The sequence below is a fragment of the Lycium barbarum genome, chromosome 2 (assembly GCF_019175385.1).
Source record: "Lycium barbarum isolate Lr01 chromosome 2, ASM1917538v2, whole genome shotgun sequence".
NCBI classification, from domain to species: domain Eukaryota; kingdom Viridiplantae; phylum Streptophyta; class Magnoliopsida; order Solanales; family Solanaceae; genus Lycium; species Lycium barbarum.
The window spans coordinates 141,755,723-141,779,395 of NC_083338.1; the positions used below are offsets into that span (position 1 = coordinate 141,755,723).

The 23,673-nt window shown below is 34.3% G+C and overlaps 1 protein-coding gene and 1 long non-coding RNA gene across 2 annotated transcripts; one reads left to right on the plus strand and one right to left on the minus strand.

Moving 5' to 3' along the window:
• Positions 1-6,687: 6,687 nt before the first annotated feature.
• Positions 6,688-10,818, minus strand: LOC132627677 (glutamyl-tRNA reductase 1, chloroplastic-like). The gene is made up of 3 exons (XM_060343153.1): positions 10,348-10,818; positions 8,867-9,108; positions 6,688-8,203 (listed from the first exon to the last, which is right to left on the minus strand). Exons 1-3 carry the CDS (start codon positions 10,604-10,606, stop codon positions 7,073-7,075), a joined length of 1,632 nt encoding a protein of 543 aa, XP_060199136.1. The 5' UTR covers positions 10,607-10,818; the 3' UTR covers positions 6,688-7,072.
• A 6,322-nt stretch (positions 10,819-17,140) lies between these two features.
• On the plus strand, positions 17,141-20,555 carry LOC132623147 (uncharacterized). The gene is made up of 3 exons (XR_009576107.1): positions 17,141-17,318; positions 18,239-18,362; positions 20,025-20,555. It is a non-coding gene; the product is annotated as an uncharacterized LOC132623147 (long non-coding RNA).
• The last annotated feature ends 3,118 nt before the right edge of the window (positions 20,556-23,673 follow it).

Sequence of the window (23,673 nt, forward strand, 5' to 3'; positions counted from 1 at the left end):
TTATTTTATTTCTTTACATATCGCAATAACCTCATTGCACGCTGGCACTCACGTCTCTAGCCAAGACTTATCGCCTTTCTTGAATACCAAAAAGTAATATAATGATAACTAGAATTTGAGAGATTTCTCTTGTATTTTTTGTATGGCAACTATGAATTTATCTTTCAACCTTCATCCGTCTACACTCGTAGAAGGTAAGATTAATTAAATTCTACTTTGAGGATCATGTTTATGTTTTTATTTTTATTTTTGAAAAGGAGGATTAGGTTATAGCGGCTACTATTTTCGATATTTAAATAGTAAACCACCAAGTTGCTCATATGTATCAATTTATTAGGTAGTCGATGACTTTTAAGGATTGTATCATATAATTTAATTGCAGGGGCACATAAAATTCCACATCTTGGAATGGCAATTCATATCAAAAGTCATTTTCGCTAAAGGCGTATAGAACATGACCTTTTTTTCTCATTCAAAGTTTGAGGTGAAAGTTGAAGGGAGCTGTCTGTTTTACTTCTTGTACAAGGACAAAGAGACATGAAAGATGCTTCTCAATTTACAGATAACCAATTGTGCAAATAGAAAGTGACAATGTGTCCTCAAACATAGGCTAAATAGGGGACCAAAGTCTACGTTTTGTTTTCAAAATCGGAAAATTTCATTTCCAGATTTCTTTTCAGTCTCTTCTATCTCTTGCACTACTTGAAATTGATGGGAAAAAAATCTCTTATTTTTTCTACTGCCTCCTTTTCTGTTTTCTTTGAGCTGAGGGTCTCTCGGAAACAACTTCTCTGCCTTCTCAAGGTAGAGGAAAGTTTGTGTACACTCTATCCTTCTCTGACCCCACTTTTGTGGATTACACTGAGTATGTTGTTAAAATTCATGAAAATATCACTTGATCGTTGGTGTATCTAGTAGGCATTTTTTTCATGTTTAGTATGTTATAAGGATTAAATCAAAGTTTTGGGAGTAGCAGAGCTTCTGATACAGAATACTTTTCTTTTTAGTGATCTACACAACGTGAATTCAAATTAATTCTCCCAGTAAACATTACACAATAGTGATAGGTATGATTGTTCGAGTTTCAGTTGTTGTGTAACAACATAAGGATGATAAACTGTTTAGCCTTGTCTTCCTTCCTTTTTGTGTTTTCAAGATTGTCAGTACAATTTTGTGTATTCTATTGACTCTTCTCCGATTCCCTAAATTTTCTTCCTGATTTGAGGGTAGTTAGTATGTGATTTGAGTGCCGTTACTAGCGTATTTTCCTCGAACATAGGATGATGCGGACCTCCTTGTGAAATATTTTACGCCAAGAACGTCGGCAGTACTTCGATGTTCGAGTTGATCATCTTGAGTAAGAACGCCTTTTGATCACTTCGACTTTGACAAACACAATAGTTGATGTCTTGATCTCTTTGTGAATGCCCAAGAGCTTATAGGATATTCGAGATGCCTCTTCAATGAAATATGTACCATTTTTATAGGTGTAAGCTATGATTTAGGATGGAATAGCCTCCAAGAAACTCTAACGGAACTTAGTATTGAAAAAAATGGATTGGACTTTTCAATATGGATTGGACTCGTCTTGTAAAAGCGCATCTTAAATCTAGCAAAATTTTGATGGCTATGGACATAAATATGGTAAATTATGTAATAGTTATTACTAGTTATAGCGTTTATCCTAAAGTTTTGAGGTATAGAATATGGGAAAAGAAATGCTCTTCCCTTAATATTATTGGACCAATTCCTAAGCCTTTTCTACTTATCCTTGTTGATGTTTATAGACTAAATTAATATTATCTTGAAAGAGATACATCTGAACTTAGTTTAAATAGTAGTAATGATTATAGCTAGAAGCAACTATAGAGAACTAGAATTAACCAAAGAAGGTGATATGATATATTTTAATTTTAGGGGCGGACAAAGCTCCAAATCTTGATATAACAGTTCATATCAAAAGTCATTTTTGCTAAACGTGTGAAGAACATGAACTTTTTCTCATTCAAATTTCAAAGTTTGAGATGAAAGTTGAAGGGAGCTATCTGTTTTATTTCTTGTACAAGGACAAAGGAGACATGAAAGATGCTTCTGAATTTACTACGTACCAACAAATAGTGGTAAACAGAAAATAACAATGTGACCTCAACCATAGGTACGAAACGGGGCCAAACTCTACGTTGCGTTTTCAAAATCGAAAAATTCCATACCCAACTTCTTTTCAATCTCTTCCATGTTTTGTACTACTTGAAATTGATGAAATATCACTTCATTCATTGAGGATCTATTAGGCATTGTTCCGTGTTTTAAGAAGTTTTTGTAGGGAACTTTTTTCCTTCAACAGGCCCTACGCGATGTGGACTCGAATTAAAATTTTACCGGATGGTTAAACTGGCAAAAGTGATTAGATCAAAGCCAATATTTGAAACTTTTCTACCCAGTACAAAATAAATAATGTGTTCCTTTTTCTTTTCTTTTTCTTTTTTGCGTAAAATAGCACCTACACCTTTCTGCCATGTACTTGAAAAAAAAAATCATTATCCTAGAGTTTCAAATTCTTGAAAATCGATCAAATTATCTATAGAGTTTTCTTTGTGTATTTTAATCTCCAGGGCAGTTTTTCTTTAGTCGTAAAAACTTAAAATTGAATATAGATGCCCAGAGCCGGCTCAAGGCCAAAGCCACTGAGGTAATGGACTTAAGCCCCCAAATTACTGGGGCCTCATTTTTGTAATACTGAATTTTATATTAAGTTTCTGAAAAGTAATGAATGTTTTAAAATAAAAATTATAGATCTTTATGTAAAAGTGACTAAATAGTGATCATTTAGTAACCTATATTTTGTCATCGATATACTTGTTCTTTTTTTTCTCCGATCTGATATTAAAATTTATACTTTTACTTTTTCATTCTTTCCCAAGTTTTTAAGCGTTAAAGCAATGGAATTTATTTTAATATCAAGTAACTCAGCTTCTAGAATGATGCTTTATTGTTTTCATTGTCTATTATCTTTTTCTTTTAATTTGACATTCGTTATTTTTACCTAATATAGGTATTGTTTCTATATTATATATTACTGTAGAATTTAAATTTGTCAACTTGAAAATATCGATGAGATTACTTAATCACACAATTGAAAAAAGAAAAAGAGAAAGAAGGATTGAAACGTTAATACAAACCTCAACATGGAGCTCTTTAAATAATGTTTCAAAAAAGGATTAAATATATTGACGGTATTGTCAATTGATAAAGAATTATTAGAAGAAATTAATTATAAAAATATTATTAACCACTTTGCATCTCGAACAAGTTAGAAAAATAGATTTTACATAAAAATATATATGATTCTTATTTCAGAAAAGATTAAACACCTCTAAATAATGTTTAGCTTTAGGTCCCCTAATGTATTAAGCCGCCTCTATTAAGATGCCATACATGATACATGTAACGACTTCAAAAGCATGCGAGTGAGGACCATTTACTATATACATAGTACATAATATTAAAGAACAATCACGCCCATAATGTCCGTAAAAAGGGATGTTGAAAACTTTGCACAAGTGATAGGTATGATTGGTAGAGTTTCAGTTATTGTGTAACAACATAAAGATGGTAAAGTATGTAAAAGTTATTATTAGCTCTAGGTTTATCCTCAAGTTAAGTACAATATGATTGAACCTATACTCTCGCCTTTTCTTCCTTTCCTTTTTGGTGTTTCTACTCTAAATTGTAAGAAAGAAAAAAATCATTATCATGAAAGAGGTACCTATGTACTTACTCTAAATAGTACTAATAATTATAGCTATCAGCAACTCTATTCGATTATTTTCTGAATGCTTGTTATAATTAAGGCACTCCTTGATCCTTATCGAACAAGAATTAAACAAAGGAGGTGATAATGTGTTGAAAGTATTTGCAAATCCAATGGTTAATTGTGTCCATTTAACTTTATCGAATCACAATAATTGAATATTTCCAGGAATTCAATTAAAAAAGTAACCAAGAAAAAGGGAATTCAATTAAAAAACCAAGGTAAATGTACCTCTAGTAGTAGATGATATAACAATAATTTTAAGGAATAATATGTGGAACGAAATAATTGCTCTTGAACAACTAAGCAAGGTGCTACATTCGCACAAGAAGTTAAAATTGTCAGTGGGTTTTAACCCCACCAGGGCATATACCAAAATTTTCCTATGGATTACTACTGTCCGAGCACTGTACCAAAAACGACATCTTTACCTAAGGTTTCACCAAAGAAGATAAATGACCTAAAATCTCAAAGTTCTATCATACCACAATTTTACCTAACGTTTCACCAATAATTGGTGCATGATACAAACAATGACAATGGATAAATCATAAGAGTTTGTGTAAAATACGGCTCATTGGCAAATGCATTCATGTGATTTATTTGGGACCACATACCTCATTAGTTTTCAAACAAGACCATGCAAGTTGAAGGATGGAAGCCCTAACTCCAACCTCCACTCCGAACCCATGGGCGGAGCCACGTGTTCGAAGGGTTCAATTGAATTCCCTTTAACGAAAAACTAACGCCGCAAACAAAAGTAAAAATAATTTTTTACATACATTACATTAATTGTTGAATTTTCTCGACACAAGTGAATCTTCTAGTGCAGCTTCAAATGTGGCTTGAGGTTGCATGTTCAAAACTCAGGTGTAGCATTTCATTACATTAAATTAGAATTCTTGGCTCCGCCATTACTCCATGCCCCCACACCCTACGCTTCTCCCTAGCCCTGACCCCCCTCTACTCAGTACGGATAAACATAGCTCTATTTTTAACTTATATAACCAACTAACATATTTGTTTTCTAGCAAATAGGGAATAATATAGAGCAATAAATGTAAAAGTTTTCCATATTTTCAATGATTACTGTCTTGTCAAGATTTCATTTGATCCTTCATACACATGAAGCCTTACAAGATCAAGCTCTTCCTATGCTTCATTTTTGCACTATAGTTGGATTAAATAGATGACACGTTGTTTTTTTCTCATTTTTATGGCATTAACTCTCAATTCTCACATGTTTCACAAATGTTCAGGTCTAATTACTGAAGCTATGGACTTATACATAAAGCTGGAGGTATGTTTATGGCCATCTGCACTTGCTTGTGAGTAAATGCGTGTGGGGCTAACTGGGATTTATTTAATGTTCATGAACTTGAAAGAGCAAGAAGCATGAATGCATTATACACATAACACAAGTATTCCCTAACTAGACTACAAAGATAAGGGGTGATATTATACGAACCAAGAAAGGACACAACTTAAATGAATAGACAAAATCACTGTACTGGCAGGAAGAGTGGGGTGGGTGGGGTTCATTATTGATGACTTTGGAACTGATGCTGTCTTTGAATTGCGTATTCTCTCTTATTCATGGCTTGGTAGCAGCTACCTTGTTTCCTCATAAAATAAAATTTTAGTACTTGTAAAGTCTGTTTTAAACATGAGTATTTGCAAATGTTGAACTTCAGTATCGATAGGTGTTATATTGAAAACTTGTTTGAAGAGTATTTCAAGTAAAATAATGGTTTCTACTCACGTATCTTGGATTTTTTTCATAAGTGAAATTCATGTACAGATACAACTTCAACTTCCAAAAGGTTTATAGGAGCCCAGTTTCATGTATAATCTGATCATTTTGTCGTAGCTAGAATAGTAAGTTTTGTGTTATAGTACAACAACTATGCTCCGTCTCAAACAAGTTGAGATCGCCTATATGACTCCCCACTTCTCCATTTAAGCTCATTTCGGACCCGTTTGGCCATAAGAATTATTCACTTTTTTCCGGATTTTTTTTTCACTTTTTTCAAAAATTAGTGTTTGGCCATGAAATTGAAAAACAAGAAAAACTTGTTTTTCGCAACCAAAACAAGTACATTTCAACAAAAAAAAATACTATTTCAAAAACTATGGCGAAACACGACTCCAACTCCAACTCCAAAATTCCCAAAAAAGTAAAAGTTTTTGGTTTCTATGGCCAAACGCCTACTTCATATCATCGTCATACTAAATAAAATAAAAGTGAAAAATAGGTTAAATATATATATAAATAATACTCCGTAATAATTAACATTAGACGTTCTCTAACTGTCTAACAGGTCTAAAACCTATTCTTAACTAGTAGTTCCATTGTTCCCAATCTTTAGCTAAGTCTGCACTGCTATGCTACCATAAACTCAGCCTCGCTTTACATGTTGAGGAAAGTTCGAAGAAAATCTATAATAACAGTACTGACTGGATAGAGCTTTGCAATTTCAGCTATGGGACTGACCTTCGGGAGGATCGCCCTCCCAGTTCGAAGTTTTTTCCTGGATTTTAGTTGTGTAGGTTTGATATGCAAAATACAGATGGTCATCGGCTAACAAATTTGACAGGTTCTGAAGTTTTTGGTACTCCAAAACCTAGTTGACCATTTTATGTTTCTACCTGCTTTGCAAAATCATTAGGGTATCACTAGTTATACCAACTACTTTTATATCTGAGGCAAATATAGCATACGAACTACAATGTGAGACCAAGCTGTCTCACAGAACACTATCTTGTTAGCATGATTCTGTTGAGTAGACGAGAACGGAGCAGCATTCCAGTAATCAACATTGTTGCATTTGACGATTACACTGCAGGGTTCCAAAGTGAAGGGAAAACAAGTCGAATGAAATTAATACATCAACACAATAATCATAATAGTAAATGAATCGGTGAATATGTTACAAGGCTAGAACTGTTTGTGGAAGCAGTATATGGATCTCTCCCATGAATAATTCATTACAAGGATCAAACTTCCAAGTAATAATGTCTAAATACAACAGCTACATACAAAATGTACTCTTAAGATACGAGAGGAATCCGCAATCAGAGTGTTTGCACATGTATTTTTCTAAATTAAATCAACAGGAAAGATCTCGATAAGGGATCATGTCATCCATTTCAATGAGAATTTACAGTACCGCCAACAGAAAATACAATTGAGGAATTCTTCCTCTTATTCAGTTGAGGCTCTGAGAGAATTTTCAAGGAAAGAAGTTTCAGACAGGCACCTTATTTTTGAGTTTGCTCCACTTTAGCTCGGATTTTCTGTTCCAATACAGATATATCTGTCTCAAGGCTGAACATCCTATTTAAAGCATGCATATTCTCAAGGGTCTCACTCAATGTGCGGCTGTCACTCCCATCACATCTTAGGTGTTGCATGGGACCATGAAGGAGCTTGTTAACTATACCACGACTAAGATCATCAACAGCCTTCTTTGTCTTCTTTGAGACATCATCGCCCATTTTTGACATGCACTTCTCCAGTTCAGCAAGCCTTATTCTTTCCACATAAGCCCTCAGTTTCTTGATGGTTGGAACAGTCTCCAGCGAATCCCTCCAAGCTTCAAATTGTTTGGATTCTTCAGAAATAATAGCTTGAGCTTCCATTGCTTTTCGAAGACGGTCCTCCTTATTAGCTTCCACAACCTCTTTCAGATCATCTACATTGTACACTCGCGCATTCCCTAGCTCATTTACACAAGCACCAACATTCCTAGGAACTGAGATGTCAACGAAAAGCCTTGAACCCCCAACACCTGGACCAACAGGTGGAAGATCCACCACATGCTCTTTCATAAACAGTGGGGTTTCTGAGGCGGTGCTTGTGAAAATAACATCAGCTTCAGCAGCACAGTTAAGCATTTCACTGAGGGGCTTGTAGATTATCTCGACATCTTTCATCTCTTCACGGATGGCAGAAACTCTATCCTCACTTCTGTTTACAACAACCATCTTTGTGCATCCCTTGGCTACCAAGTGCTTAATCACAAGCTTCCCCATCTTGCCTGCTCCAATAACTAGCATCCTAGCAGTAGCTTGGGAGGATTCCGGAAGCTTCATCAGAGCCAACTCCACAGCAGCTGAACTAACAGAAACTGCCCCTGCTGCAATGTTTGTTTCAGTTCTAACCCTCTTTCCGACTGTGATTGCATGCTTGAATAGTCCACTAATGTTTCTTCCAAAGCCTGTAACTCCTTGGCCGACCTTGACTACTTGCTTGACTTGAGCAAGGATTTGACCTTCTCCTAAGACCAAGGAGTCTAGCCCAGCTGATACTTCAAAGAGGTGCTGCGTGGCATCATTATTATACAGTAGAAAGCGGTGCTTACAAATTTCTGTAACAGGGACTCCACTTTTCTGCAAAAGAAAAGGACCACTGCTTATCAGTTTGATGGTTATACCCGTTGCGAAGAATGCAAATTTCATGATTGTTAGCAGAGAACCACAATGTTGATATACAGGGTGCGTTCGGTATGAGGAAAAATAAGTGGATCTCTTACTTATTTTCTTGTGTTCGGTATGTAAGCAAAAAATATTATCCTAAAAGCATTTATATATAATCTAGACAAATACTATGGGAAGTAGGGTGTGGAGTGGTGGGGGATGGGTGAAGATGAGGTGTGTTGGAGGGTGGGGAGGACACAATCAGTGTGGATTGCCACTTGTGGAACTTGTTTTCCCTAATTCCATTAAGGAACTTGCTTTCCCAGATAAAATGTTTTCCAAAAATTTGACCAACCGAACATGGGAAAATTGGAAAATGTTTTCCTCCATACGAACACACCCAATAATGTAAAAACACATGCTGCGATATTTTTCAAGGGGGAAATTCAGGAAGTATTCTATTATGTTTTATTAGAACCACGAGTAGGATGTACGACTCATAATATTATCCCCTTCTCACCAAGAAAATGACAATGGATAGTTGCCCTTTACTTTTTCTAATCATCATCCAAAGTAAAAGATAGCAGATGATAAAGCTACACAATCACATAGCAAAGTTCAAGGGAAAAGAAATACCTTTGACATCCATTCGGTAACTTCTTTAACACCACGATGTTGAGAAAGAGCTACAACATAAATCTCCATCCTATTACAGGTACTAAGAACTGCAGCTTCTTCAATATGATTCAAATTGCAGATGTCCCCAATGGCTCTCGGCCAATCTGCTTCAGGAATTGCCAATTTTTCACGTACTTCAACAGGTGTGGTGTGGATACTGAGCCCAATGACAACAATACTGCTCCTTTCCTTAGTATATCCTGAAGCATATTAAGATAAAAAAAAATTGGATATAAGGGAAAAAATTGATGTTCACTTCTTATTGAGTGTACATTGATTTATATTCAACAAGGGAATCCACGCGTTACAACTGACATTTGCAATAGTGAGTACCTTTTTTTTTCTTTTTCCCTTATATTTGCAACTAAGACCAGCACAATGATATTATACATTAATATAAGAAGATATCACGTTGTCTATATTGTCAAATCAACAAGAAAATTTAAAGGACTGATATGCCACCACATGCAAAGTAGAAATCAGGATAGGCCAAAATGCTATCAAATATTTGGTCAGGATGCAAAAACATAAGGTCCAACTCGCACACTAGCAGCCAATGAAAAAAGAAGCCAACTGATTTCTTCCATTTGCCTAACTCTTGATAGGCAGAATTATCGATAACCATTATATAAAAGAAACATGAGGTTCAACATCTTGTTGCAGTATTTAAATGATGATAATGTTCCAATCTATCATGTGACAGGTGAGCAGCATAAGCAAGAACAACTCCTGGCCTAAACCTCTACGAAAAACTAGTAAGATAACAATATCCTCAATAAACATAAAAATTGACTAAAGACCACAATTCCAACACACGCTTATCAACTATAAGACAAAGTAAAGTCTGCAATGCATAAAGAATAAGCCTTGATCAAACAGGAGAAATTACTCCAAGAAGAACAAAAGAGCAGAATAACAGAAAATAAGATTGATTAATATGGAGCTCATGAAGGAATGAATCAGCTTTGTCAAAGGCGAGGCGCAAAACATGTTGAGTGCTCCACGTTGCTTAACGTGCGCTTCAGTGTTGTCATCAAGGCTCTAAGACATACTTTTCCTTGCCAATAAGTGTCTCCTAAAGAGGCGATACTAAACAATTGACACTTAAATGTATCGTGATTTTTTTTTTTTCAATTCTTTGTCCATATATTTGTTATTCATGCTTATTATTATTATTATTAAGTCTTGGACTAACCATATATATTTGTTTAGAGATTTTTTGCGCTTTTCGCTTTTGATAACATTGGGATGCAAACAGCTAACATCTTCAGCTCATTGATCAAATAGAATCATTGAGCTGCTACATAATCACATCACCATAGCTAATATGAAACACAAAAATCAACCAATAAAAACAACAACAAACCACAAAAAAACCCAAGATTCTCAAAAGAATCATATCAAAGAGAACAAAAAGACAGAATCTTGAAAATACATACTGTCAGCAGCTGATGTCTTGAGTTGTTCAAGAGCAGAAAGACTGGAACTTGGAGTCACATTGTTCCCAGAACTTTGATCATCAGATGATGCTGCAACTTCACATCTGATCCCTGAAGAATTCAACAAACCCCTTTGGATTCCCAATCTCCTGACCCGACCCGGATTGCAGAACAACCCAACACACGCTGCAGAACCCGCTGTTACGGATGATGATAAAGATTCAAGCTTGGCACCTGAAAATGCGGTTGGAATTGCCATAATTTGAGCTCCCAAAAACCCTAACCCTAAATTTGGAATGTATATGAATTGGGGGTTTTAGGAGCTCTTGTGGTTAGAATTGGCAGAAAGGCGTGTGGTGTTTTCAAAGGAGAAAAGTTTCTACTTTTAGAGTTTTTTCTTCTGTTTGTAATTTTTCTAACTCTATTTCTTGGAAAAAGTTTGTAATTTTTGGGTTTGGTTGACCAGCGATGATATTAAGGCTTGTTTGGGATTTCTCTCTAATCTTATTGGCTGTGGTTTCCACGTTTTATCCACACTCACTAACTCCTATCCACCATCTTTTTTTTTTCTTTTTTGTGGGGTTTTATTTCTTTTCTTTGTTCTTTTTTATATTATATTTTTTTTTTGTATTTTAAAATATATTTTTTTTTGGTGGCATGAATTTGTATGGTGAGAAAGAAGGAGAGTACTTAAATAATGTAGAATGACTTTTCTAGACTTTTAGTCATAATTTACTAATATTTGCTTGAATTCCAAGTTCATTGCTTAGTGTAATCTTGCAAATTAGGACTTTTGAAGACTGATAATGTCAATGTTTATTGTATTTCGATACTTATTCGAAATTTTCTTTCCGTTTAGCAGTGAAATGAACTGAGCATAAGCGACGAAAAATTCAATTGTAGAATAGATGATTAAATTGTACGTAATCAATTTTATTCACGCTCTAATTAGAATGGAAAGTTTGATTAGAGCCATATTATGCAATCATAAAATTTTCTCATGATAGGGCATGCAATTTTTACTTCAAGGAATCTAAAATTAAACCGTGTTAAATCTTAGAGTAATGTTTAAATAACAAATTGAAATTTACAAAATTTCATAGAATACATCAAGCAAATTGTACTCGATGTTTCTAACTTTAGTAGATACAAAGAAGCAACCACCAAGTAAAGTTAAATGTGTATAAATCTTTGACCCAATCTATAAGATGAATATGAGAATCATTATCTTGGTTTTGGCCAATGAAAGGCTAAAGTGGAGATGCTTCTCATCGTAAATCATCTATTACCTATTTTATCGGGAAATTTTGGTTTGATAGGTTATTATAGATTATTGGTGACTAAGGTGATTCTTAATAGCTAAGTTGATTAGCTATCATGTGAAGGTCTTCCCCCGTCTTGTAATTCCCTCAACTGTTTCCCCTAATCCTTAGCCCCAATTTTTTTTAAAAAGTAGAATAAGGCGTTATTTTTTCTATTCAAGCTATAAATGGATATAAGAGATCATTTCGTCAGTATTTTTCTTCTCCTAGTTTTGAATTATTTGACGATTAAACAATTTTTTTTAGAAGATGACAAAAGAAGAAATAGTCCCAATAATATCTTAGCTCACATAGAAAAGGATAGTAAAATAAAAACGATTGGTGGAAAATGATAGAAGGAGATCTTGAAAGAAAAGGATAAGATGAGAGAGGGGACTGGTGATTGAGATTTGTTCATAGGATCTTCAGGGGTCTTTTTCTACCACAATTTTCATTACGATATAGTCGTGGAGAGTCTCTGTACTCTCATCATTAGATATGCACACATTTTGCATCTTGTGGCCTCCACAATTTTATACTCAACTCAATAAAAATGCAATTTACTAGTATTTGTTAGCATTCATTCGATAAAAGGTAAATTTGCAAAATGAAAGTTGGCAAACTTGATGTACCGAAAGAGATCACTTATTTCTCTCATAAGCCTTATTTCGTTTAGTTGAATAAAAAAAGCTGACGAGTGTCACTTTTTTTACAACATTATAATTACATTTTAGTATCCCTTTATGTTATTTGTAAATAATAATGTGCACTAGCTGGTGAAACTAATATAGTGCGCTAAGAGATCCGTGATCTATAATTTCGGAAAAGAAAGTTTTTTATAGAAAAGGAAACTAAGGGAGAGAGCGAGTGCAAGATTAGAAGCGTTATAACTTATATAGGATAAATTATTCTCCAATTGGTTATTCTCTTAATACAACTTGTAAATTATTCTAAAGACAATTATAATTTAAAATTTTAAGTCGTTAGAGATGAACATCTATATTTTTCAACATCGTGATACACAATTACGGTGTGCTAATGTTATAAGACGTAGAGTGTAAAGTACCAAAACGTTTTTTCTACTAAATAACTTGACATGATGATATAAATTTATTATTCCCACCATAGAATAGTGGGAGAAAAAAACTAATATACTCACACAAATCTAATGAGTCTTATAAGCGAGGATGCCTTGATCGTTCAAAAATGAGTCTTATATTCCCACCAAACTTATGCAATTTGCAAATCTTTTAGAGGAGCTCCAACCACTAACAAGTAACAAGTTGTAATACTTCACATTTTCCAGCAATCTCTTTCTTGTTTGGGTAAGGCTTTAACTTGAAAAGAGCTTCATTCCTTTTTTGGGCTGCGTCCAACTAAACCTATCTAGTGGGCTTACCGGCACGTTAAAGGCTTAGCCCATAGGCCACAACTTGGAAAAAATTAGTTGGGTTGGTCAATTTTTAAGCGATCAATTAAAGTTTGGCAACCGTTTCAAATGTCATTAGAGAGTAACCACTTTTTAATGCAAAAAATAATATCTAGAAAAATATCCCAAGCTAAAAGATGGAACATTCTTGTTAAAGTTCAAAACTTTGAAAGTTCCTGGAGTTTGAAACGATTCATGGAATTTGAACATATAAAGGTTCAAATCCAATGATTTTTTATGGGGTTTGAAATCGGTATCATGAGCAAATAATGGTAAAGTTTTAAAATAGATATCACGAATGAAATAATGATAAGATATACTTCCTTCGTTTCAGTTTAAGTGTCTTACTTTTTCTGCCTCTTTCTATATTTGGTAGCTTTTTAATTTTAAAATTCTATATGGCATATTTAAGACCACAAGATTGAAAGAACATTTTTGTATGTTACAGTTTCACACATCTTTAGTTTAAGACCACAAGATTCAAAAGTTTCTTTTATTTTCTTAAAATTTATGGCTAGTCAAACTAAGACATTAAATTGAAACAGAAGGAGCATAAGTTTTCAAATATGTAGCATGAGTGAAATATGCAAGTGAAATAATGTGAAAATGGTTAATTTTGTCATGGTACTTCTTTGGACTTTAGGATGATGTTTTGGAGTTAAATTGAAACTTCATGATTGTGTTTTCGCGTTCAAACAAACCTTGCTATAAAAATTGCAGCATAAAATTTTGTTTCAATAAATGGGTTGATGAGAACTCCAGCATAGTATGGTGAAGATTCATATAGCCGATCTCAATTTTTTTGGAACTACAGCGTCCTTGTTGTAACTTCCCTTATTCCAAGCGAAGCATAAGATTTGACTGGACCGACCCAGTTCAAAGACACTTCTGGCCCATTGCAGGGCCCAAATCGAAGAGAGCCAAGTATCCAACAGCTTCTTAACATGAGAATGAGATGGGCTACCGCAATACAGGTTTGCTTTACTACATGGCCCTGCTGCTCATCAGCCCTGTATCTGAGTTGATTACTTGGCTATATCATATTGGGCAATTTGTGGTCTTTGATTTTTGGCCCTCAAATTGCTGGTCTTTAATTTTTACCCTTCGCATAAAACTCCTGGGCTCCTGGTTAGAATTTCCGCTCAGTCAAAAAAATTTTAAAAAAAATCGCAAGGCAGAGTTTGACTGCAAACTCTACTTAAGGCAGAGTTTTGTCTTCGGGCATAAGGCAAAACTCTACCTTAAGGTAGAGATTACTTAGCTGAAATTTTGCAAAACTCTGCCTTAAGGCCTAACTTTTGCCCGAATAGGCCTAATTTTGCTACGAAACTCTGTCTTGCGATTTTTTTTTACTGAGCCGGGGTTCGAACCCTGAACCTCGGGGTATTAGGCGAAGGACAATTAAAGACCACCAATTTGAGGGCCAAAAATTAAAGACCACTGCCTTTGAAGGACAATCCGCGCAGAAAAAATGTTTCATCTTAGCCTATTATTATGAGGATCATTCGCACAAATGCCCCTACAATATCTATTGATCAAACTTTAGTTCAATAAAAAGGAAATTTAACATGCATAGTTATGTAACTACTCTTTAATATAATCCTCACACATGGTACGAACATAAATAATGGTTGGTAGAAATTAATGAGGTTAGTAAATGGTTGGTGGGAGTAATTGTTAAAAATATCTAACTTATGAGTTTTTTTTTTACAAAATATAAACTTATGGGTCAAGTTTTACATTTAAAATTTTTAAAATCATGATTTGAAGTTCCAAATCATGCCTTTTTGGATGATTTGAAATTTCATCTCATGGGATGAAATCGCATGTCCTAACACCTACTTAGGCAGATTTCATCTCATGATTTCAAATCATGAGATGAAATCGCATGTCCAAACGCCTACTTAGGCACCTTGTCTTGTCACATTTGAATTTTCTTGTCATGTTAGATAAGTTTGTTCAATGAATCAAGGTAACGGTTTGTCATAAGATTGAATATCATAGCCAACTTCACTCTGCTAGTCTGCTATCATGTGTCGCGCATGTCTGGCACTCACCCAATCTAATTTGATTTTTGTCTTATAACGTGTCAATATGACGTTTCAAACAAGGATAGGAGATATTAGGAATCCCTTAAATTTTAAGAACGTAACGGAAAAAAACACGACAAGTTTGAGGGATCCTTATGTATTATCACATATATGTTGTACTATATATCAATGAGCTCTATCGACTTTTGATTTGTTTCTACAATGCTCTTGTAATTTCAACTCAAATTAGTCAATAATACACAAGATCGAACAATAGCCAAGTGCATTTTTTCAACTATTGGGCTAGAGTTTGCAAATTGATAAAATTGACTAGTTATCCATCTCTAAGGATGAACAACTTAATTTCCTATTTGAAAAAGAAAAGTTTCATCTTTTTTGTGCATTGAATAGTGTGGCCTAGACCCCTAGTACAAACCTTTGAATTTAGAGTTCGAACAAAAAAAGAAGAAACTTTGTTTGAAACTTTTGGTTGTGAAACTATTAAATCTTATACAAAACTCAATATTGATTTTTTTGTACAACTCACAAAATCTAAGAAACTCGTGATGTAATATAACCGTTCAAAATTATTAAGGTTACATCACGAAATATTTTACTGCCCATATTATATTTATATGAAGTTATGTTATATGTGTATTATAAGAGAACCTAGTTGACCTTACCTATCGTTTTCTCAAATTATTTTGAAATTTGTTCAAGCCCTACATTGTGTTTTATTTTTAACACCCAATGTATGCAATATACTTCATTTTTGTCTATTATAAAATGAATGATAAATTTTTATATTTAAGAATAATTTAACTTTCAATTTGTACGATATATATTTTAAATCACAAGTTTCAATTTTTTTTTTTAACTTCGTGTTCAATCAAACATCATAAAAAAATAAGAAGGACTAGATATTGACTAACAAATAACCATGTACTTCTTTCTTGTATCTTTTATGGTGAATGGGGAAGACTCGATCTCCTATCTTTTGGGGGTCGTTTGGTTATGGGGATTAGGATATTAATCCTAACATAAAATTTTGAAATGACATTTATTTCGTATTTACTTATTTATAGTAAATAGTTGATATGAACTTTTTTACCAAAATCTTCGTATAATATATCTCAGAATATCTCTGTTCCCAACCAAACGACCCAATAGTGCAGCAGGTTAAGGACTGAATTAAATGACTGGAAAACCCTCTATTGTCTACAAAATCATTTTAAAGCTAAGACACATGGACGGCAATTGGCACCTGGTTAGTCCATTTATGCATGGTCATTCTCGAGCTCATCCTAGCCTTCGTTGCATCAGTTAAATTTTACTTATTAGCCATCTGATTTGGGATTTTCCTACGAAATGCTTCAAATTATTCCCTCGGTCACAAAATAGTTGTCATGTTTTATTTATTGAGGGTCCATTTAATCAATTTTTGAGTTAAATTAGAACACCAACAATAACATACACAGTGAAATCCCACAAAGTGGAGTCTGGAGAGGATCAGTGTACGCAAACCTTACCCCTACTTTGGGAGGTAGAGAGGTTGTTTCCGGTAGACACTTGGCACAAAGACAAGCAATTTAAAGTAGTGTAAAAAGCAATGTCAAAATACAAGGAAGAAAAAGCATGATAAAACTGTCTGAACTACCACAAACTAATTGTAACACCCCAAAATTTTCTTTTTTGAAAGTAACAACTCAAATTTTTTTAGAAGAAAAAAAATATTTTTTTTAGTTATGTTTCGGGTGACCTGACTTCGGGAGGTCGTAAACCCATCCGAATTTGGGAATTTGGGAAAACTCATAAAATGAAAGTTGTAGATAATTGAAATGCCTTTCCAACCATATATTATGGTATTATAGGTGACATCTGGATAAAGAGTTATGGACGTTTTAATGCAGAAAGGTCAAGCTGGACAGCAAAATTCGGCCCAACCCGATTCCAAGTCGGGTCAGGCCCAACCCCTTAGCCCATTAAGGGATATTTTCAGCTCCCTTCTTCATTTCCAGACCAAGAATTTCCAGAACCTCCTAGAGAAAGAGAGAGAAGAGAGTAGAGAGAAAAAAACCAAGATTTGACCAAAATCGGAGCCCCGAATTCCGAAGCTCGTGAAGAGAAAAGTGTTGTACGTTGCATTGCCTTCATTTTGAGCCAAAAATCAGCTAAGAAGGAGAGTGGTGACTTGGTTGCTGCATACTTAAGGTAAGATTGAGGTCCCCTTTTCATTGTTAACAAGTTTGTTTAGAGATTTAACGGATTAGAACGGAGAAAATAGCATTATAAACTCGTTTGTTGCCTTATTGCAATTTATGGATTGGGGGGCTGTTTTGTTGGATTTAGATGGGTGGAATTGGTTGAGTTATGATGTATAATGATTGTTGATGTTGTTGATAAGTTGCTGTTTTCGAAATTGGGAGAATAAAGTGTATGAAAATATCGTATACAAAGCGTATACTGGGCTGTTTTGTATGATTTTTATGGCTGTTTTGTGATAATATTTTGGGGCAGTTGATATGATATTTTTTGTGGCTGTTTATGATAATATTTTGGGACTGGTTGGTGGTTGTTTTGAATTGTTTTGTGGGCTGGAATATCAAGGGAGTTGCTGCCCAGATTTTTGTTTTGCAAACCCGTTTTTGGATTGGGACTGCTGTTAGTGTTTTTAGCATAACTCCTTGTATACTGCTCCGTTTTGAGCGATTCAAGATGTTCTGGAAAGCTATTTCATAGAACTAAAACTTTCATCAAGGCTGTAAAACCCAGTTTTGCCTTTAGCTACCCAAAAAGGGGTGATGAAGTGCAGGGGGGGTGCTGTCCAGATTTCTGTTTTGAACATTCTACATGGACTGCTGTTAGTATTTTGAGCATATCTTTTTGTACAAAATTGTTGTAGGGGTGATTCGAATTTCTATGAGACCCTAAGACATATATCTACAACTTTCATTGAGGACACAAAGTCCAGTTTTTCCATTTACCCCTTCGAAACTGAGCAACAATACAAGATAGTAGCGTTGTCCAAAATTTCTGTTTTGATAGTTTGGGCTGATTTTCGTTGATTTCGTGTTTAGTTGTGATGTGCTGGGACTTTTGAACTTAAGTAGATATTTATTTGTGTATTTAAGGTATATATGCTCTTGTACAAGCTAAGAGGAATTATTTGACGAAGTGGACTTTGATTGGTCTATGGCGTAGATGATTTGAACTCCTCGAGTTGTGGTAGAACTTGTTGTGTGGTAAAACGCCAAGGTTTGTGTATAAACTTGAACTTAAAATATCCTTATTTTTCTGGAATTTTGAAGTATCTTGATGAGTTATATCTTTACTCTCTATCTTATATTATGGTATGATTATTGTCTCAAGTATTGCAAGACTTTTGCTAAATCGCCCACTTGTACGAATTGCTTGATCATTTTGCATTCTTGTTGGGACCTTGTCCTTCTTGTTATGGTGACTAGTCATCGATATTGGCATGGCCCTCGATTCGGATCTTGCCCATCTTGACTTTGGATTTACATTTCGTCTTGACGATGGATTTTCGTCCATTTTCGAGTACGAGTGGAAAGCCACTTTCAACATGGTTCTTGATTCTCTTGATATTGGGTGACGACCCTTCTTGATATGGGCTTCGGTCCTTCTTGATTTCGGGGCTTCGGCCCGTCTTGATATTGATTGTGCGTAGTGTGATGGCATGACGTACATATTGGGCGAAATTGGTTATTTGACAAATTCTCTTGAATTGAATTATAAGCTTTCTTGATACTTGAGCCTTAGAATATTAGTATTGATATTTTGAAACTCTCCAAGGTTTGTATTCGATACTTTGATATACTTGTTCACTTGGGCTTATTGTTACCTTATTGAGCCACCTACGGCGAACAAGGGAATTGGAAAATTTAATGGCTCCAAGCCCAAAGTTTATACACCACTAAGCTTCATGCTTAGCGATAGGGGTGTACAAAGTAAACCGACAAACCGCACCAAACCGATAAACCGAGTCAAACCGAGAAAAAAACCCGACTAGTGGTTTGGTTTGACTTGGTTTGGTGTTGGAAAAAAAAACCCGACCATAATTGGTTTGGTTTGGTTTTAACTAAAAAAAGTCAAACCGAACCAAACCAACCCGACATTACATGTATTCAATTTTTAAAATATTTTATACATAAAAATATTTATTTGTAAAGTAATTTATAAATATTTCTTAAATGTTTTCGTAATTTTTTATCTATTATCATATTATTCAAGCTTGAACTTAGAATTTTGAATGTCAATAAGTTTTATATCCTATGGATGTTAGTAATTCAAATAAAGTCCAAACCAAAACCAACTCAACACTAATCCTAACAAAAGAAATTCAATTTACCACTAGAAATGACAATAATGTTGGATATCTATCCTTTAGTTTTGCATAATTGATTTAGAGAGTAAAAATACATAACTTAAGTTTTTTTCTTTGTCATATAATTAATACTTATTTTATCATGACTTAGTATTTTTAGATTATGGTCATTTTCTTTTATGGCTTGTTAATTAGCAATATTTATTTTAACCGATTATATTAGCTTTTGTTGAATATTTTAATACAATGTCATCACTCTTCTCACATTTTGTGTTATTTTCTTAAGAAACACTTTAATTACATAATTGTATCTTACTAGGACTAAAGAAATATTTAAAGTAAAAGTTATATGTTTTGTATCAAGACTATTCCGAAAAAAAAATCCGAAAAATCCGAGAAAACCGAACAACCCGAACAACCCGAGAAAACCCGAGGTTGAAAAACTCGAATTTTATTGGTTTGGTGTATAAATTTTAAAACCCGACGCAATTGGTTTGGTTTGGTGTTTAAAAAATCCGAACCAACCCGGTCCATGTACACCCCGACTTAGCGATAGTTGTTTTCTATCGTAGGTAATGCGCGAGATGAGGTATGAAGATGACCAATTGGAGTAGACTTTTTGGAAGCCCTTGTGAAGATCACATCTGCATATGCATCTAGTTTTTGTAAATTTTTGGGGGCTTGTACATGATACATGTGTGGCACTTACGTATGAAATTTTGAAGGCTTGTGGAAAACAAGACCATTTGCTTGTAACTTAAACTTGATGACTGGTTTTGCTATTTTAGGGTGTGTTTTTAACCCAAGTTATGTCATATACTGAATTTGTATTTTGTCTTGTAATTATGCACAAAGGATGATAATAGTTTTGTGAAAATCACTAGTTTGAGTTTTGTGCATATTATGGACCCGTAATGGTGTTGATTTGGAAATAAAATTTTAAAACGAAGCTTCTTAAATGTGTTGACTATTTGAGAAGGGAATTACCATTTTAAAATGATACTCTGCTATTGTATTTCATCTAAGAAATTTTTCGGGGAGCGCAATGAAAAATAATAAAAAAATAATAATAAAAAAAAATGTCGTACTTTCAAATATTTTCGCATGGGCCTTTTTCCGCTATTAAATATATTTGTGAATATCTTTTGGCATAAGTTTTTTTTTTATAAACGACGTAAGTGTAAAATTAGCTTTTGTTTCGTAAGTGGTATCCTCCCAAAGGGGATGCTACACTAATACGATAATTGAAGTACAACCTTTTTATTTTAGTTTAATTGATTTAAATTAATTCAATATTTAAAAATTAAAATTTATATATTCAAAGATCTCACCAGAAGTACTATAAGTTGTAATATTTCTCGTATCAATATGGTGAAAAAATGCATAATAAAAGTTCATAGAGCTTAACTCTCAAGAAATAAAACATAATAAGTATTTTGAGATGGAGGGAATAAGATTTTAAATGCGGAGACCAAAAGAAAAGAGGAGAAAAGAACTACAAGTACTACTTTTTCTCAATTTGGAAAATGATTGCTAATATAGGGTTTTTTTGGTATGACGAAAATTGTTTTCCAAGAAAATATTTTGTCGGAAAATAATTGGTTTTTCTATTCATTTTTTTGTGTTTGGTACGCAAGTTGGAAAATGTCATTTTAAGAACATTTGCATATACTCAAAGAAAAATCACTATGCAGTTTTTGATTTCGTAGTGCAACTTTTGGTGGCGGGGAGCACGGGGTGGGAGGTGGGGATAGAATGGGAGGGAGTGTGAGGGTGGGTAGCTTGGGGTGGGGTTGTGGGGGTGGGTGGTTTGGCGTGGGGTGGTGGCTTTGCTTTGTGGTTGTAGGGGAGGGAGTTGGGGGTGGTGGTGTGCGCAGGGGGATGGGTTGGGGAACAAGTTGGTGTGATTTTATTAATCCGGAAAAAAAAATTCATCAAATTATTATGAAAAATATTTTCTTCTATTTTGAGAAAAACATTTTTCCAGATCCTAAATGCAACCAAACAAGAAAAAATAGAAAAATATTTTCCGTCATACCAAACACACCCACAACTTGAAAAAGAGAAATCAGAAGATTCAAATTGTGAGCTTTCTCAATTCTAACTTAGATTACACATATTTTTGTTCTTTCCAGGCTCTAGCTAGTATCCAACGAGTGCATATATTGGCTTCAACTATATCTCGTGGAATTTTTATTTTTTTCAACTAGCCTTGCGTACCTTAGACTAATTCAGAGTAATATTCTCTCATGGTGTTACCAACTCGAGCATCACAGTTGACATCGAAAAAATGTTTATTTGAAAATTTAAACGATAACTCTGACCTGATTATTTTCTTTTTTGGGACCAAATATGATCATAGACTAACAAAAGCATTACTAAAAAAACGTAAAAAGAGGGACCAGGCCACTAGGGAAGGCAATGATAAAGATTGATGTCCAAAGTCCAAACCCTTTGGGAGAAACTATTCCTAGTAGTAGGGCCCCACATTAGCATTTAATTGGGTCTGTGATTGTGATGTCTACTTCAAAGCCAGTCACTCTCTCTTAATGGAGGAAAAACAATCTCCATTCTTGGCCATAACTCTGTTCCATATTTCTGCTATCTTTTTTCTCATGATCAATTGAAATAATAAAGAAGAGGAAGCACTCCACAATATCTTTATCTCCATATTTAAAACTCGCCACAATTTTTTTGCATGTCTTGTTCAATCATGTCCATGTATTGCCAGACTGATAAAAAACCTATTTCGGATCTAATTCAATCCGAAAAAACTAGCTTATGGAGTGGGGATTGTCAAGATTTTATAAAGAGACCAAATCTCCCATTAAGAACATACCGATATGGGAAATTCTGACACCCTTGTACGCCTTGGCTTGCAAGTACGGACAACATAATTTGAGAGTCTAACATCGAGTAAATCAAGAATTGTAATGAATCTAACTCCGATACCATTTTAAAAATAGACCTAATACCATGAATGAAGAATTGTAATGAATTTTTTTGGTGGATAGAGAAAAAGATTATGTTGCTTGTCCTTTTTATTCGACAAACATATACACCCTCCGTCCCAAAAAGATTGTCACGTTTCGAATTACGAGGGTAAAACTAATTAATGTTCATGGTGAGAATCTTTAATTTCTTAAAAATAAAAATTATATATTTAGGAATTAAATAAAAAGTACTATAAGGCACAATAGTTAACAATTCAAAAATACTTTTAAAAAAATATGATCAAAGAAAATATCATTTGACTATCCAAATTGTAACTATGACAATATTTTTGAGACAGGGGAGCAGTAAAAACTTGTTTATGGTTATTGAACAAAAAACTCTAACTGTTTGCAATAAATTTTCTCAAGTACGGGAAATAAACTGCAATCACAAAATAAACAAAAAGAGTGATTTCATTTATCAAGATTGTGAGTACCAATCTGTTTATTCCCTTGATTCTTCTGTTTATTCCCTTGATTCTTCTCTCCTGATATTTCTCCATGATTCGAGGGCCGTTAGTAGCGTATTTCTCGAACGTAAGAAGACCTCCTTGTCATGTATTTGATCTCCAAGAACAGACGAACAATTTGATAAAGGCGGTATTTGATGCCTTGATCTCATTGTGAATATCCCATGGTTTATGGGATTTTTGAGTTGCCTTTTCAAGGGAATATGTGGCTCTTTATATAGGCGCGAGCTAGGGTTTAGGGTAGAGTAGCCTCCAAAAAACCCAATAGACCTTAGAGTTTGAAGATGGGTTGGATTCTTCTTATAGAGTCCTACAAAATTTCTATTTCTACAAATGCCCCTTACTTCAAGGTTTGTCGGAGTGTAGACTGACCGAAACTCAAAGACGAGACTTGAAGTACCCATAAAAATGGAGCTTCCATCTTTGTATTTTTGTGGCTCTACATCTGGCATATCTGATTTGTGAGAGAAGAGATGAAGGCCAAATTTGGTCTCACTAGGTGTGCCAATTTGTTTGCAATAAATTTTCTCAAGTACGGAAAATAAACTGCAATCACAAACTAATAATAAGAGTGATTTCATTTATCAAGATTGTGAGTACAAATCTATTTATTCTCTTGATTTTTCTCTCCTAAGATTTCTCTGTGATTCGAGAGCTGTTAGTAGTGTATTTCGAGACCTCCCTGTGATGTATTTGATCACCAAGAAAGGCCGGACAGTTTGATAAGGCCGTATTTGATGCCTTGATCTCATTGTGAA